The 17576-nt window shown below is 45.4% G+C and overlaps 1 protein-coding gene across 1 annotated transcript in view; it reads left to right on the plus strand.

Annotated features, from left to right (window-relative positions):
* The first annotated feature begins 489 nt into the window (after positions 1-489).
* Positions 490-17576, plus strand: part of LOC137326920 (superoxide dismutase [Cu-Zn]-like) — a 33997-nt gene continuing 16910 nt past the window's right edge. The window contains exons 1-3 of the mRNA XM_067992303.1: positions 490-570; positions 7489-7582; positions 14125-14194. Coding sequence (XP_067848404.1) covers positions 490-570; positions 7489-7582; positions 14125-14194 — 245 coding nt within the window. The remainder of the gene's footprint in view (positions 571-7488; positions 7583-14124; positions 14195-17576) is intronic.

The raw sequence follows: 17576 nt of genomic DNA on the forward strand, positions 1-17576 counted from the left end.
TGTTGCTGAACAGCGTGATACTGCGGATGCTTGACGTAATGGCCATCAGAAAGCCGAAAGGTTACCAACCTCAATCCTGTTCTAACCCATTCTACATTTTGTGAACTCATTCCGACTTTTCGCGCAAAGTGAAAAGGGGCACTCTCGACTCCAGATACATCAATGGCAGTTGGGCATCATCTTCATGTCTCTCACCATTCCCCCGTGACAGATGGAAAATATCCATAACGTAAGCAGTGCTGCAAGTTTTAAACATCTGTTTGTATTTCATATTTCATTCCTCAAACGTATGTCGGTTTCCGGTGAAACTTGCTAACATACCGGTGAGCGCACCTTTTCTACCCGCCTCTTTTGGTAGAAGAGCGGACCTCGAATTCCGTGTACTTGTGGCGCAATCACCGATCTGCGCATGCGTGGTGGAAGTGGAGGCAGCGTAAAGCGCATGCTCACTGACATACTTCAGTTGGTGAGGGTGGAGCTGAGAAAACCATGATAGCGACGGGCACTTGTTTTCTGAGGGGTGACCAGGTTGACGGCACGGTCCGTGGAACCGTCACTTTCGAATGGGACGTAAGCATTAGGTTTAAATATTAATGGGTTTGTCTTTTGACTCCGTTCAGATATATATATATTAATATATTGCTGACCTGACTGAACTGGAAAGCAGTTACTTCCCTTCTCATCTTAATTATTTTTTATTACAAACTGTTATGACAAAGCATTTGTCAACCTGTGAGATGCGACACGGAATAGATTATATTGTACAAACGACTTCGTTCTAGAAATTCCAAATAAAATTGAACTGGGCAATATCTGTCTAATACTTGTATCTTACAGCGTTGGGAATGACGATGTTTTACGGTGCCGGATGCAATCAAAACTGTGAAGAGTAAATTTTGATCTTTAGTACGTTGAATAGAGTTACAAGGCATGAGACGGTATCGTGAATTAACGGTTACGAACGCTGTGAATCTCCACTCAACGCGCGCGCCTCCGCAGCGATTAATAACGGTCGTGGCGGTGTTGGCGGGAGAGACTCGCGGCGGTATGGGCGCGAGAGTTTGGTGGCGGCAAGTCTCGCGGCGGTATGGGCGCGAGAGTTTGGTGGCGGCAAGTCTCGCGGCGGTGTTGGCGCGAGAGACTTCGGGCCTATTATACAAGCCAGTAATTGCTGCTGGATTCTCCCGATCTCGCGCGTAACTTTGGCCGTTTTTCCGGGTTTTCCGCCGATGTTACGTCGGGAAATCTGGGAACCCCCCCTACTAGACAATTCTACCCCCTAATCATTAGAAAGTTGAACTAGGAGAGTAAACACGCGATATATTTATGCTGGAGGAATGCCAAACACTGATACTGCAGTTGTACTGTAAATTGTACAGCCTCAACTGAGAGTCAGGGCAAGAAGAGGAACGAGGCCACACCTTGATGGAGGTAGCCCCACTCTGCTTTGCCTTGGAGTCCGTTTGGCTCTTGACATTTGAAATGCACTCACATTGATTATAGAACCATAGAAAAGATACAGCACAGAATGGGGCCATTCTGCCCATCATGTTCGCGTCGGCTCGAAGAACAACCAGGTGCCCATTCTAATCCCACCTTCCAGCACACGGTCCGTAGCCCTGCAGCTTACTGCACTTTAGGTGCAGGTCCAGGTACTTTTTAAAAGAGTTGAGGGTCCCTGCCTCTACCACCAATTTGGGCAGCAAATTCCATACACCCACCACCCTCTGGGTAAAAAAGTTTTTCCTCATGCCTCTTATCCTTCCGCCAATCAGCTTAAATCTATGTCCTCTAGTTCTTGAACTCTCCGCTAGGGGAAACAGGTACTTCCTGTCTACTCTATCTGGGCCCCTCATAATTTTGTACACCTCAATCAAGTCACCCCATAGCCTCCTCTGCTCCAAGGAAAACAACCTCAGCTCTCTCTCCTCGTAGCTGCAATTTTCAAGCCCTGGCAACATTCTTGTAAACCTTCTCTGCACTCTCCAGAACAATTACGTCCTTCCTGTAATGTGGTGAACAGAACTGCGCACAATACTCCAGCTGTGGCCTTACCAGCGTTTTATACAGTTCCATCATTACAGCCCTGCTTTTGTATTCTACACCTCGGCTAATAACAGAGAGCATTCCGTATGCCTTTTTCACAACCTTATCTACCTGTACTTCAGGGACCTGTGCACATGCACTCCAAGATCTCTCACTTCCTCTACCCCTCTCAACATATTCCCGTTTACTGCGTATTCCCTTTTACTGTTTGCCCTCCCCAAGTGCATTACCTCACACGTCTCCAGGTTGAACTCCATTTGCCACTTTTCCGCCCACTCCACCAACCCATTGATATTTTCTTGGAGTCTACAGCTATCCTCTTCACTATCAACTACACGGCCAATTTTTGAGTCATCTGAAAATTTGCCAATCATGCCCCCTACATTCAAGTCCAAATCATTAATATTTACCACAAACAGCAAGGGACCCAACACTGAGCCCTGTGGGACACCACTGGAAACGGATTTCCATTCGCAAAGACATCCATCGACTTTTACCATTTGTTTCCTGTTACTGAGCCAATTTTGGATCCAATTCGCCACACTTCCCTGTATCCCATGGGCTTTTACCTTTCTGAGCAGTCTACCATGTGGGACCTTGTCAAATGCCTTTCTAAAATCCATGTAGACAACATCCACTGCACTACCCTCATTAATCCTCCTTGTCACTTCCTCAAATGATTTAATCAGATTTGTAAGGCATGACCTTCCCTGAACAAATCCGTGCTGACTATCCCTGATCGAATCATGCCTTTCCAAGTGACAGTTTATCAAATCTCTCAGTATTGATTCTAATCGTTTGTCCACCACCGAGGTAAGACTGACCGGCCTATAATTGTTCGGCCTTTCCCTCGTACCCTTTTTAAACAATGGTACTACGTTTGCAGTCTTCCAGTCCTCCGGTACCTTGCCTATATCTAGCGAGGATTAGAAAATGATTCTAGGAGCATCCGGTATTTCCTCCCTGGCTTCCTTCAATAGCCTAGGAAACAATCCTTCCAGCCCTGGTGACTTATCAACTTTCAAGGATTCCAGTCCCTCTGGTACTTTCTCGTCATGTTTACCTTATCCAATATTTCACACCTCTCCTCTTTAACTACTACATCCGGATCATCCCTTTCCTTTGTGAATACGGAGATAAAATATTCATTTAAAATCCTACCCACATCCTCTGCTTCTACACACAAGTTACCCTTATCATCCCTAATAGGTCCCACCTTTTCCTTAGCTTCCTCTTGTTCTTAATGTACTGATAAAACATCTTTGGGTTTTCTTTAATCTTACTAGCTAATATTTTTTCATGCCCTCTCTTTGCTCTCGTTATTTCCTTTTTTACGTCATGGGTTTAAATCAATGTTTGGAGTGATTTGATTAGTTTCTCTTTTTTCTTTTATTGGTAGCTATTGCTGATTGCTCATTTTTGTTTTGTAGTTTTTTGAACTCTGATTTGCATTTCTGCTTGATATTTGTTGATTGGCATGGTGCTACCTGACCAGTTGTGATTTGTTGTTGATGAATAGAAATTAGATTCAAATGTGACACACCAATTTGCAGTTTGCATGTGAAAAGCTATGACATTAAAGTGTGACAGGTGAGTTGGAGGATGTCCTGTTTTATTACAGTAGGGATATTGTACAATGTAACAATATACTATCATGGCCACTGATTTACAGTGACTGAATACATCACATTGTGTTTTTATTGAATTGGATAGAAATGACAAGGTGATATCATATTTCCTAATTCCCGTGACTTCCACCCTCATTGCACTCAGCATAATTTATGACCACATAAGTGAGGCATTGTGGCTTGCCAGGAAAAGCTGAACCTGGTGAACTGCTAGATTTAAAGGTGCAATCTGCCCTGGATAACTTTGGCCTACATCTCAGATTTGCCTACATGTGTTTAACATTTTTTCCTTGTGGAGCTGTTGAGGTGGACTTCGAGCTAACAGCATGGGTTTCCTTATGGGGATTCCTTTGTATGCAATGTTGATGGATGTCAAAGTAAGTACAGCTCTGAACTTTTATGCCTCTGGCTTATTTTAGGCTGTAATGAGGGACTCATGTAACGTCACCCACAGTGCCATATAGTCCTGCATTTGCCAGGTCACCAATGCCATCTTTAGAAGAGTGGGCGAAATTCATCCACTTTGGAATAACTTCAAAGCACTAGTACTCCCACTCAAACCTGTACCCTCCCCTCCTCCTAGCTGTGCTGTCAATCACCTCACCTGTAACCCTGTAGCTATATGCTCTTCTCTGGGTGGTTCACAATAGGTTGGAGGTTCTCTCACTCTCAACCTGTTTCAACTCTTTCACAAGTTCAGGGTACAGCAGTGCTAGTTCTGTAAGCGGTTTGAATTTTGTATATTTAGGGGTGCACCCATTCTGCCTAATAACTAACTATGCAATAGTGTAACCCAGAGATGTAACAATAGTCTTGTGATCTGAACTGGATATTCATGTTTTTCACATGTACCCCATGTGTACCTCTCCCATCTTTTTGATTCGGACTGAGAAAACACTTGGTAAACAAGGCCAGATACAAATTGTTAAGTTGCTGTATTTCACAGCGAATGAACATACAGTTTCGATTGAATTAAAATAAGACAATCAGTACAACTTGTCTTTGCATAATAATACAAAATGATGAATAGTTATGCTTCACCACATCAGTGGGTCAACTTGCTTGACTTAAACAAAATAACTTCTAACTATCTTCCTGAATTCTAACCTTCGAAGCCAGGTGAAAGCTTTCCCAAGCGGCTTTTTGTTTTTTAAAAAAAAATCTGACTATCAGTGAGTGTTTGTCTTTTTAAAAATTCTCTCTATGTTCATAACCGGAGGAAAGGATGAATGCTTGAGACCAGGGTCCTCCAAACACAATAGGGTAGATCTTGACTTTGTGCGATAGTGTAAAATGGGTGAAAGCGAGTCAGCAGCACAAAGTCAAGATCTATCCGAATGGGTCTGAGGTATTTATTGACTACCAAGATAAGCTAATGAATTGCTTATTTTTTCAGTTTTTGGGAAACAACTTCAATGCCTAGCCTTATTATCATTTTAACCATCTTTTGTCTTGGTGCTTTTTTAAAAACTTGTGTGAATACACAGCTTTAAAAACCCAAAATGGCCAAAAAATCCTGAAATATGATGTCTCCTTCCCTCCCTCTCCCCTTCATTCTTGTCTGTTTCCCTCAAAGAGGCTTTGCCTGCTTTCAAAATTCAACTTTTTTCAAAAAAGAAAAAAATAAGGAAAGAAGTTCCACCCTGCCTTTCTCTCATTTGTATACTCTGTCAGTTTCTTGTTCTCATGCTATCTTTCATGCTCACACAGAAGTGTTAGAAATTAAAATCTCTGTCTCGTAGGTGTAAGTGATTAGCATTGACTTTTTTAACTGTAAATTAATGTTCCCTTCCTACTTTTGCTGGAACAGTTTCCTGTCATGTGGCCACAGTTTCTGCACTTTTCAAAATACTATCAGCAATCATCGTGGATTTGCCAACTATAAAGATAAGTTAAAGCTAAAAAAAGCTTTTTCACTAAAAAAGGGACCTTTAAATTGCTGAGGCATTTAACCAATTAATACTACAGATTTGCATAAGATAATTAGTTTAAGTGCTTCTAAAGTGATGTTCCTTAAGAATTCAATGGTGGCTTAGCTACCATGAAGAAAGGTCACTGAGAAGAAAGCTCACAGAGAAAAAGAGGAGGGACGGGAGTCAGTGGTCGCAGGGACAGAGGTTGTGATACAGTTTTGGTGTCCATACTTAAGAAAAGACATACTTGCTCTCGAGGCAGTACAAAGAAGGTTCACTCGGTTAATCCCGGGGATGAGGGGGCGGACATATGAGGAGAGGTTCAGTAGATTGGGACTCTACTCATTGGAGTTCAGAAGAATGAGAGGCGATCTTATTGAAACATATAAGATTGTGAAGGGGCTTGATCGGGTGGATGCGGTAAGGATGTTCCCAAGGATGGGTGAAACTAGAACTAGGGGGCATAATCTTAGAATAAGGGGCTGCTCTTTCAAAACTGAGATGAGGAGAAACTTCTTCACTCAGAGGATAGTAGGTCTGTGGAATTTGCTGCCCCAGGAAACTGTGGAAGCTACATCATTAAATAAATTTAAAACAGAAATAGACAGTTTCCTAGAAGTAAAGGGAATTAGGGGTTACGGGGAGCGGGCAGGAAATTGGACATGAATTTAGATTTGAGGTTAGGATCAGATCAGCCATGATCTTATTGAATGGCGGAGCAGGCTCGAGGGGCCGATTGGCCTACTCCTGCTCCTATTTCTTATGTTCTTATAGGGATTCGTTCTGAAGAGTCATGGGGCCAGAGGTTGTGCATCACGATCTGCAGTATTGGGATGTGAGGCCAAGGTGGTATGCTTGAGGACAGTCCCTATAACATCAGGTAAAATAAATGGCAGGTGGGATTCGGATTGGCCATGACCCGTAATTGGGTGGCTAGCAATAAGGAGAGGCCTGCAAACAGGGACAAAAATTGGATATTGAACACCAGATAAATAGGAAAAAATTCTGGACAATTGGGAATGGCTGGTGGAATTGGGAAGCAGAGTTGAAAGGCTCGTGCCACAGAACCACCTAATGGCCAAATCCCAAAACTACATTGGGACAAGCAATTTTTTACCTAAATGTTGATATATGGATTTTCATTATAAATGTTTCTGTAGGCAGTTTGAATTTTAAATGATATAAAAAGCATTACTCAAAAATGTAACACGTGGTAAGGTTTGTGGACAGGAAAGGGGGGATTTTAACTGGCTGTGGTTTTTGGATGGGCAGGTGGGCGGCATGCCCGCCATCGTCATCAGTGTGAGGCATGGATGATTTTAACTGCTGGGCTTCATTAGCATTTGATTGGTGGGCTACCCATCTGATCGCATTGGGCAGCCTGCCCACTTGTAGGGCAGGATTTCCTGCGAGTTTCCCGATGGCTATTTAAAATGTGAATGTACCTTTTTAAAGGGAGACTGCATTCATGTTGGTGAAATATGTCCCTGGCTTCGCTGGAAACATCTTAATGTTGAAGATGAATCAGAAGCAAGCCTCCAGGTTCTCAGACACATCTGTGGAGGTCCTTGTTGAGGAGGTGAGGGCACGGAGGGATGTCATGTTTCCATTTGATGGAAAGAGGATGCCTAACAATAACTTGCAGCAGGCCTGGAGAGAGGTAGCAGAGGTAGTGCACCCCCAGTACCTGGGTTCCATGCAGGAAAAGCTTCAGTGACCTGACCAGAATGGCAAGGGCGGGTACAGATCTTCATATCTCCATTTCTCTGCATTACATGTGGCAAAAGCACTTCCCCTTCCCCACCCCAGAACTCTGTACACTTCCCCCCCCCCCCGAACTACTAGCTTTTCACTATAAACATCATGTTTAATGACTTGAATATGGAATTTTTATTTTGTAGGATACTGAAGAAGTGCTCATAAAAGGAACTATTGAGGGATTGAAACCAGGAAAGCATGGACTTTATGTTTGTGCCTTCGGAAATGTTGTTAATGGTATGTATTATGTGTAGCCATTGTGTGCTGTTCCAAATAACCTGTCATTTTTAATATGTATTCAACCAAAACACTAATGCATGCAAAATAAATAAATCTGAACAATTCTGAATTTTCAGTGGTTAAAAGGCTTCTCCAGTTCTGAAAAGGTACCATTTTCAGCTGGAGGAAGGGGGGAGTTTCTATCGGCTGAAAATAATAACTCTTAATTTGCTGTTTGCAATGTTCAGGTATTTTAATGTCCTCTGCATCCCTGGACTACAGGGATTTTGGAGGGGTGAAATTGGGCAGGGTTCCATAACCGTTAATCACCACTAGAAAGTGTGGATAAATGGACATAGGGTGAAGACAGGATCAGGTTTGGCTGTGATGGCCTCATTGATCAAATAGTCTGTTAGCACTTATTTTCTGGGTTGACATCTGAAGGGTGGCTTTTTGGACATTGTACGAATGGGTTGCTAGCTCTTGTGAAACTATGGCCCTGATGTTTCTGTGGAGGCGGGAAGGGAGCGGGAGCATGTGTTAATGGTCAGGAAACCTTGGAAATGCTGGCAATGTGGAGGTCCTGTCGAATTTAACAGCAGGATCTCATTAGAATTTTTTAGATTGAGTGGCTGCCAGTCGGGAAAGCCTGCTGTAGCAGGCAGCAGTTGGGGACAGTCCCTAGCAATTGAGAAGATCAGGGGTTGGTGGGGGCTTGGAGCACGGGAGCGAGGGTGAGATTTTGGTTGGGTTGGGGGGGGGGGAGAGAGACAGAGTTTGCGGTGGAGGGGTGTGTCGGGTGAGCGCGGAGAGGGAGAGATCGCACCAGAAGATGTGTTTGAGGGGCCGGGGGAGGCCCTCCTGCTCCTCCTGGCCACAAGCAGTACAGCACTTAACTGATGGATCCGGCAGTTCTCGCCTCCCTTCAGCTGCCGGGTTTCCCGAGCCCTGGGAAACCCAGCCCACAGCCGATAAATTCAAATGGCTGCCAAAACCTGAGGACCGCAGCCTCATCAATATACTAAAATCACTGACCCGCCTCTCCAGAACTAGTTATTGAGATGCCACCCAACCCGCCACGGTTAAATCGGAAGTAGGCGCGTTTGCGGCAGGTTGGGGTCGGCTTTAACATTTTTAACAATTTACCCCCCCTGTCCCTCTCCTGGACCGTCTTGTGGGGGGGGGGATGCTAAAATTACCCCCATATCTCAGCATGGGTCACTGTTTTCGAAGGAAAATAAAAACTGGCATTGCCCACAGATTTGTTTTTCCATGAGCAATGGAAACATTCTTTCTTGGGTAGGTTTTATTAATGGACGCAAAATCATGTTGGGTCCACTGACCTTTATGCCCATATTGTAGACATGTGCTCCCAGCTGTCTGCTGGGAATGCTAATTCATAAAATTTACCCACTGTTTTTCAGTCATGCCTGACATTTTTTTTTCTTTTGAAATTTAGTTTTAAAGTAATTTTGCATCTGCTTTCACAACATTTTGTGTCCCTAGTAATTTTGTTCAGGTTTTGACATTTTTTGTCTATCTTACTGCTGTAAAAATTATGGAACTATAAGGACATGTTCTCCATTGGTCCTACTGCATCTGACAGTACTAGTTGGTGTCAACTACAAATGCTGTTGAACCTCAAATCATCCTCACCCACTGGTGTAATGCATGGTTCAGCTTTGGATCAAACAGTTACTGTGTTATTTGATACAGAATTACATCTTCCTTGAGTGCATTGTTTCAATTCTTATGTATTAACATTGGGAACTACATACCAGCCCAGTTTTGCTTTTGAGCCATCCTTGAGGGAAGAAAGACAAACTACATGTCTTACCTCAGCTAAATAAGGCTAGAGTTGGAATATTGTGTTGGTCCTAAAATTTATTATAGGCTCTCTAAATTCAATTGAGTGGGAGTACTTGTGCTTCTTTTTACTTTAACTTGTAAATTATTTGTTCAGTGAAGGGAAAATGGAAAAAAGGCTATACCGGTTTCACTTCTGAATGAGCTTGAAAATTAGGAGCTTACCTGTCATTAACTAGGGGAGTAGCCTTTACACTGGAAATCTGATGCCACATCCCATAGTCCTTATTCTCCTTGTTGGCTTGGCTTATTCTTCTAATTCTGACCTTTTCTTTCCCCCTTCTCTTCGTTCTGCTTTCAGCTGCAGGGCCTTCATCTATTTATGCCCTATACTATTAATTTCTACCTATGACTACCCCCCCTCCCCCCGCTATCCCTCCTCCCTCAGACACCTTTGCAAAATCCCCCTGTTCAATCTTGCTTTTGGTCACCTCCCCTAATCTTTCTTCCCCCATTTCTCAGTCTCCCTTTGTGAAGTGCTTTAGGATATTTCCTTATGCTATTTAAATGTAAGTTTTTTTTGCATATGCTGATCATTGATTTATCAATTGCTGGCACTAACCAACCAGAATTCCGATCTCACAGATGTTACAGAAAATTTCTCCAGCGTAACAACTTATATATTTTCATTGCCTCAGCCAGGAAAATTTTCTCTGGACATGGCCCCCATTGTTCAATTATTGTAAGCGATGTTCTAGCTCCTAGCACTTATGCCTGTGAACCCTTTCAGACAGCTCTTCATTCCCTTTTTTGTTTTTGCATTTTTCAAATACTTGTATGATAGATTTCTAAATGTCCTTGTTGGGGATAACCTCCATCCTATTCTCTTACTTGTACGAGACTATTGGACTATATAACTACCTTGATTTGGTCATTTGGAAATAGTAGAGATGTTGGCATTGCATATTTGTAGTTTGTTCTCTTTGCATCTTTTTTCTGCAGCATCGCCCATCCGCGCCCCTGCCTCAGCTCATCTGCTGCTGAAACCCTCATCCATGCCTTTGTTACCTTTAGTCTCGAGTATTCCAATGCTCTCTTGGCCAGCCTCCCATAGAATCGTAGAAAGTTATGGCACAGAAGGAGGCCATTCGGCCCATCGTGTCTGCGCCGGCCGAAAAAGAGCTATCCAGCTTAATTCCACTTTCCAGCACTTGGTCCGTAGCCCTCTAGGTTACGGCTCTTCAAGTGCACATCCAAATACCTTTTAAATGAGTTGAGGGTTTCTGCCTCTACCAACCTTTCAGACAGTGAGTTCCAGACGCTCACCACCCTCTGGGTAAAAAAAAATTCTCCTCAGCTCCCCTCTAATTCTTCTACCAATTACTTTAAATCTATGCCCCCTGGTCACTGACCCTCTGCTAAGGGAAATAGGTCCTCCCTATCCACTCTATCTGGTCTCTTCATAATTTTATATACCTCAATTAAATCTTCCCTCAGCCTCCTCTGTTCCAAAGAAAACAACCCCAGCCTATCCAATCTTTTCTCATAGCTAAAATTCTCCAGCCCTGGCAACATCCTCGAAAATCTCCTCTGTACCCTCTCGAGTGCAATCAAATCTTTCCTGTAATGTGATGACCAGAATTGTATGCAGTACTTAAGCTGTGGCCTAACCAATGTTTTATACAGTTCTAGCATAACCTCCCTGCTCTTATATTCTATGCCTCGGCTATTAAAGGAAAGTATCCCGTATGCCTTTTTAACCACCTTATCTACTTGTCCTGCTACCTTCAGGGATCTAGACATGCACTCCGAGGTCCCTTTGTTCCATTACACCTCTCAGTATCCTCCCATTTATTGTGTACTCCCTTGCCTTGTTTGCCCTCCCCAAGTGCACACTTCTCTGGATTGAATTCCATTTGCCACTTTTCTGCCCACCTGACCAGTCCATTGATATAGCAGCCTACAGCTTTCCTCCTCACTATCAACCACATGGCCAATTTTTGTATCATCTGCAAACTTCTTGATCAAACCCCCCACATTTAAGTCCAAATCATTAATATATACCACAAAAAGCAAGGGACCTAGTACTGAGCCTTGCGGGACCCCACTGGAAACAGCCTTCCAGTTGCAAAAACACGTGTCAACCATGACCCTTTGCTTCTTGCTGCTGAGCCAATTTTGGATCCAACTAGCCACTTTCCCTTGGATCCCATAGGCTTTTACTTTTTTGACCAGTCTGCCATGTGGGACCTGGATAAAATCCATGTACACTACATCAAACGCGTTACCCTCATCGACCCTCTTTGTTACCTGCTCAAAAAACTCAATCAAGTTAGTCAGACACAACCTTCCCGTAACAAATCCATGCTGACTGTCCTTGATTAACCTGTGCCTTTCTAAATGACAATTTATGCTGTTCCTCAGAATCGATTCCAATAATTTGCCCACCACCGAGGTTAGATTGACTGGCCTATAATTACTCCGTCTATCTCTTTCTCCCTTTTTAAACAATGGTACAACATTAGCAGTCCCCCACTCCTCCGGCACCATGTCTGTAGCCAGGGAGGATTGGAAAATGATGGTCAGAATCTCTGCTCTTTCCTCCCTAGCTTCTCTCACCAACCTGGGATACATTTCACCTGGGCCTGGCGATTTATCTACTTTCAAAGATGCTAAACCCCTTAATATTTCTCTCTCACTATGTTTATCCCATCCAATATTTCACACTCCTCCTCCTTAACTACAATCTCTGCATCGTCCCCTTTTTTGTGAAGACAGACGCAAAGTATTCATTAAGAACCATACCCACATCTTCCGCCTCCACACATAGGTTACCTTTTTGGTCTCTAATAGGCCCTACTCTTTCCTTAGTTATCCTCTTGCTCTTTATGTATTTATAAAACATTTTTGGAACATCTTCCACCCTCCATAATCTTGAGCTCATCCAAAACTCTGCTGCCCTTGTCCTACCTTGCAACAAGTCCTGTTCACTCATCACCCCTGTGCTCGCTGACCTTCATCATCTCCCGGTCCAGGAACGCCTCGGTTTTAAAATTCTCATCCTTGTTTTCAAATCCCTAGATGCTCTCGCCCCTTCCTATCTCTGTAACCTCCTCAAGCCCTCCAACATTCCAAGATCTCTGTGCTCCTCCAATTCTTGCCTCTTGCACATCCCCGATTTTAATCGCTCCATCATTGGCGGCCATGCCTTCAGCTGCCTAGGCCCTAAGCTTTGGAATTCACTCCCTAAACCCCTCTGCCTCTCTACCTCACTCTCCTCCTTTTAAGACGCTCCTTAAAACGTACCTCTTTGACCAAGCTTTTGGTCTCCTGTCCTAATATCTCCTTACGTGGTTCGGTGTCAAATTTTGTTTGATAACGCTCCTGTGAAGCGCCTTGGGACATTTTACTGATATCAAGGCAGCATTTGACTGAGTGTGGCACCAAGGAGCCCTCGTAAAATTGAAGTCAGTGGGAATCAGGGGGAAAACTCTTCAATGGCTGGAGTCATACCTAGCACAAAGGAAGATGGTAGTGGTTGTTGGAGGCCAATCATCTCAGCCCCAGGGCATTGCTGCAGGAGTTCCTCAGGGCATTGTCCTAGGCTCAACCATCTTCAGCTGCTTCATCAATGACCTTCCCTCCATCATAAGGTTAGAAATGGGGATGTTCGCTGATGATTTCACAGTGTTCAGTTCCATTCGCAACCCCTCAGATAATGAAGCAATCCGTGCCGGCATGCAGCAAGACCTTGACAACATCCAGGCTTGGGCTGATAAGTGGCAAGTAACATTCGCTCCAGACAAGTGCCAGGCAATGACCATCTCCAACAAGAGAGAGTCTAACCACCTCCTCTTGACATTCAACGACATTACCATCACCGAATCCCCCACCATCAACATTCTGGGGGTCACCATTGACCAGAAACTTAACTGGACCAGCCACATAAATACTGTGGCTACAAGAGCAGGTCAGAGGCTGGGTATTCTGAGGCGAGTGACTCACCTCCTGACTCTCCAAAGCCTTTCCACCATCAACGAGGCACAAGTCAGGAGTGTGATGGAATACTCTCCACTTGCCTGGATGAGTGCAGCTCCAACAACACTCAAGAAGCTCGACACCATCCAGGACAAAGCAGCCCGCTTGATTGGCACCCCATCCACCACCCTGAACATTCACTCCCTTCACCACCACGCACCGTGGCTGCAGTGTGTACCATCAACAGGATGCACTGCAGCAACTCGCCAAGGCTTCTTCGACAGCACCTCCCAAACCCACGACCTCTACCACCTAGAAGGACAAGAGCAGCAGGCACATGGGAACAAAAACACCTGCACGTTCCCCTCCAAGTCACACACCATCCCGACTTGGAAATATATCGCCGTTCCTTCATCGTTGCTGGGTCAAAATCCTGTAGCTCCCTACCTAACAGCACTGTGGGAGAACCTTCACCACCCGGACTGCAGCAGTTCAAAAAGGCAGCTCACTACCACCTTCTCAAGGGCAATTAGGGATGGGAATAAATGCTGGCCTTGCCAGTGACGCCCATGTCCAATGAACAAATAAAAAAAAATAATTTTACTATGTTAAAGACGTTATATAAATTCAATTTGTTGTTGTTGCAGTATTATTAGGAAAACTTTTTAAAATGAAGTGCCAAAGAATAATTGGCGACTCAGGGGTAAGAAGTACATAGTAGAGTTTTCTACAGTTACAAAACTCGTTACAAAATCATTCCAAATTATTTATTTTAGGCAATTCCAGTTCGGGAGTTCATTATAACCCCTGTGATAAAAAACATGGTGGACCTAATGATGAAGAGAGGTGAGGTTTGCATCAGTGTTAATATTTAGCACCGCAATTAAGATGGTTTATTTAATATCTAAGTAGACTTCTGCGAAGTAGACCGATTTGTGCTTCAGATCTGTAAAATGTAAACCTAAAATGTAGCCGTGTTCTTAGGTGGTTTTGGATAAATTTTTATGTAATCTGGGTGACTAAAGCTTTTAATCATCAGCTAATTTGGGGGGAATTGTAATCCCCCAGGACAGGCGGGGGGTTAAAATTTTAAAAATTTAAAACCCAACCCCAACCCGCCTCCCACTTCTGATTTTAATGGAGGCGGGTTGGGGGGGGCGGGCGACTAACCTGCTCTTGAGAGACGGGTCAGTAATTTAAATATTTTAATAGGGCTACGTGCCTCAAATTTTAGCAGAGTTTTACTTTTAATGGCTGCGGGCCGGGTTTCCTAGGGTTTGGGAAACCCGGCAGCTAAAGGGAGGCGAGAACGTCCGGATCCAGCAGGTAAGTGCTTTTCCAGCACTGCTTGTGAGCCAGGAGGAGCAGGAGTGCTTCCCCCTGGCTCCTTAAGCAAACCTGCTGCAATCAGCTGACCCTCCCCACCACGATCAGCCAACCAACTCCCTGTGATCCGATCTCCCCACCTTCCTCCACGATCTTCTCCCACCACCGCCGCCCCCCCCACGATCTCCCACCCCAGCCTCCACAATTAAGTAGACCATTGTGGCAGCCAGTTTGCATACTGCAATGTCCTACAAACACCATTGATATAAATGAACATGTAATCTGTTTTTTGGTGATATTGAATGAGTGATAATTGTTGGCCAGGACAACTCCCCTGCCCTTCAAATAGTGGCCTACGATCTGCAGAGGCAGATTGACCCTCAGTTTAACATCCCATCCAAAAGACAACAGAGGTAATTTTAACTCTCCCCTCCTGACAGTAATGGGTAAGGTTCACTGTTAAAATTGCTTCAGCATACCTGCCGCCCGTTCCCGCTCCATTCCCTTCGACCACCATGTTTTTTAGTTGGCTGAGGCGCTTGCCAGAAACAGGCAAGGGCCTCATGAATGCATGCAAATCGGGGTTCTGTGATGTCATAGGGACTCCAATGCAAAATTGCTGCTGAGAAGGAAAGAAAAAAGGGACAAGAGTTGCATTGCACTGACAGGTTGGACATTAGCAGCTGACAGTCTTCAGAATGCAGCTTGAAGTTCTCAAGCTGTGCGATTTGCTGAGGTGAAGGAAGAGTTACAAGTGGTAGGCAGACACCCTGTTCTGATAAGCTTCCAGCCTTGCCTTTCCTGATATTCATGTCTTTTGCTGGGCCACTAATGTACAGGGCTCCCTGCTGCATTTGGGTGAGGGCTATGATGTGGAGTGTTCTTCCCCCGGTCTTGCTCCTCTCCCTTGCATTGTGTGCTGTTTTGTTCTGCGAAAGAGAGGGTGAGACCTAGTGAGTGTCTGGTGTGGAGACAACAAAGGAAGAGGTGAGCATGTTTGGAAGGAGAGGTGGCCCAATGTACCCTTATGACAGGTGGTGAAGGATGCGATGGAGAGGAGGGGAGAGAATTGTTGAGGCAAGGGGTGAAAAGACTGTTTGCAGGTGTTATTGAGAGGGATGGAGAGATGAAAAGCTGTACTCACCCTTGCTGCTGTTGTGAGGTAATTGAAGCTCTTCCTACATTGAGCCCAGGTCCTGGGGATAATGCTGCTGGCATTGACTCCCTTAGTCACCTCTGTCCAGGTGTGCTAAATATTAGTCCTGGATATCTTCCTGCGAGTGCTGGGGAACAGTATTTCCCTTGCCTTGACCTCCATCACCAGGGAGGCAGCCTCCGGATGCGTTTCTGATATTCACCTCCTTTCAGCAGTGTAACAACGAAATGTAAAAGCAGGGAATGGAACCTCGCTTTAAGAGGAGCCTTCCCGCTGTAAATAAGCCATGGGCAGCCTGCTGAAAATTGTGCCGCAACGATGGTCTGGCAGCCTGTTTCTCAACGCAATTGGGTGGGCAGCCCGTCTATCATATTGAAATGAGACTCGGGAGTTAAAGTTGCAGGCGCCAACCTGCACACTTACCCCAGGGTCCGGAGACATGTACCTACCTTGCGGACCCCCTCAGATGTACATCTTCCGGATGGGGGCCGCCGTAGCTGCAGTCATGACCTCCTCGGAGGGTGAACAGCATCTCCAGCCTCGCCATCCACGCCGTCCACCTCTGACACGTGGAGCTATACACAACAGAGTGCTGTGACACATCCACCTGTACAGCAGGAGGGAGGGCTACCGCAGAGAGAGATGCGTCGCAGAGGGCACTACCCTCGCCACAGGGTCCACAGACCGAGGCTCAGCCTCCTGGACCTCTCTAAGCAGCAGTGCACACGGAGGCTCAGAGTCACCCGACGTGTAGTCGTGGACATCTGCAGCCTCTTTCATGCCGAGCTGCACCTGGCTGGCCCGAGCACCGTCTTCTTACCTGTCGCTGTCAAAGTCACCTCTGCCCTCAACAACTTCACCGCATCCTTCCAGGGTGCAACCGGGGACATCGCCGATGTCTCTCAGTCGTCTGCGCAAACGAGCCCTGCAAATACACCTACACCCACTCTGCAGTGACACAATGGGTGGCATCAGTTGTGGGTCCTCATAGTGATCCTCAGGAGAGGGCATTATTGCACAAACCAGACAGGATTCGTGAAGACATGGCAGTAGTGGTGCCAATATAATATGTAATGTGAGTTGGTCAGAAATTCAATATAAGTAACACCCATGACAAACCCTCATACACCCTTGTGCATCCCCTTCATGCTCACGACACGTTTGCCTTACGCTGCCTACTGCACATATGTGATGCATGCCCTGTGGCTGCAGCACAGGTAGTGGCAAGTTGAGTGAGGCTGGCCGTGAAAGAGATGCACGAGAGGGTGAGTATGAGATAGAACCATGAGATTGTATGAGGATTGGGTTGAGTGGTAGTGGTGGGATGAGTACTGGCGAGGTGAGTAGGTGGAGGTAAGATGAGGATGAGGTTTGAGTGGGTATGAGGGGTGATGTGACAGAGTAGTGTTGGCAGTGCTGAAGGAGATGTGGGGTGGGGGCAGTGATGTGGCAGACGGAGTGTAGGTGAAAGACTACGTGTACTCACTTTGGCTGACCTACTGAGGTCATTGGAGCGCCTCCTGCACTGTATGCAGGTGGGCGATATGTTGGTGGTGCAGGTGACCTCCTCTGCCACCTCGAGCCAGGCCTTCCTGGTGGCAGAGGCAGGCTGCTTCCTCCCGCACGCCGGGAGGAAGATCTCTGTCCTCCCCCTCCTCCTCACCCCATGTATTGATACCTGGAGTGAGGCATCATTAAACTGGGAGCAGCCTTTCCCCTGGGCTGCTCCATGCTGTAATTTTTGCT

The sequence above is a fragment of the Heptranchias perlo genome, chromosome 11 (genome assembly GCF_035084215.1).
Source record: "Heptranchias perlo isolate sHepPer1 chromosome 11, sHepPer1.hap1, whole genome shotgun sequence".
Taxonomy (NCBI): Eukaryota; Metazoa; Chordata; class Chondrichthyes; order Hexanchiformes; family Hexanchidae; genus Heptranchias; species Heptranchias perlo.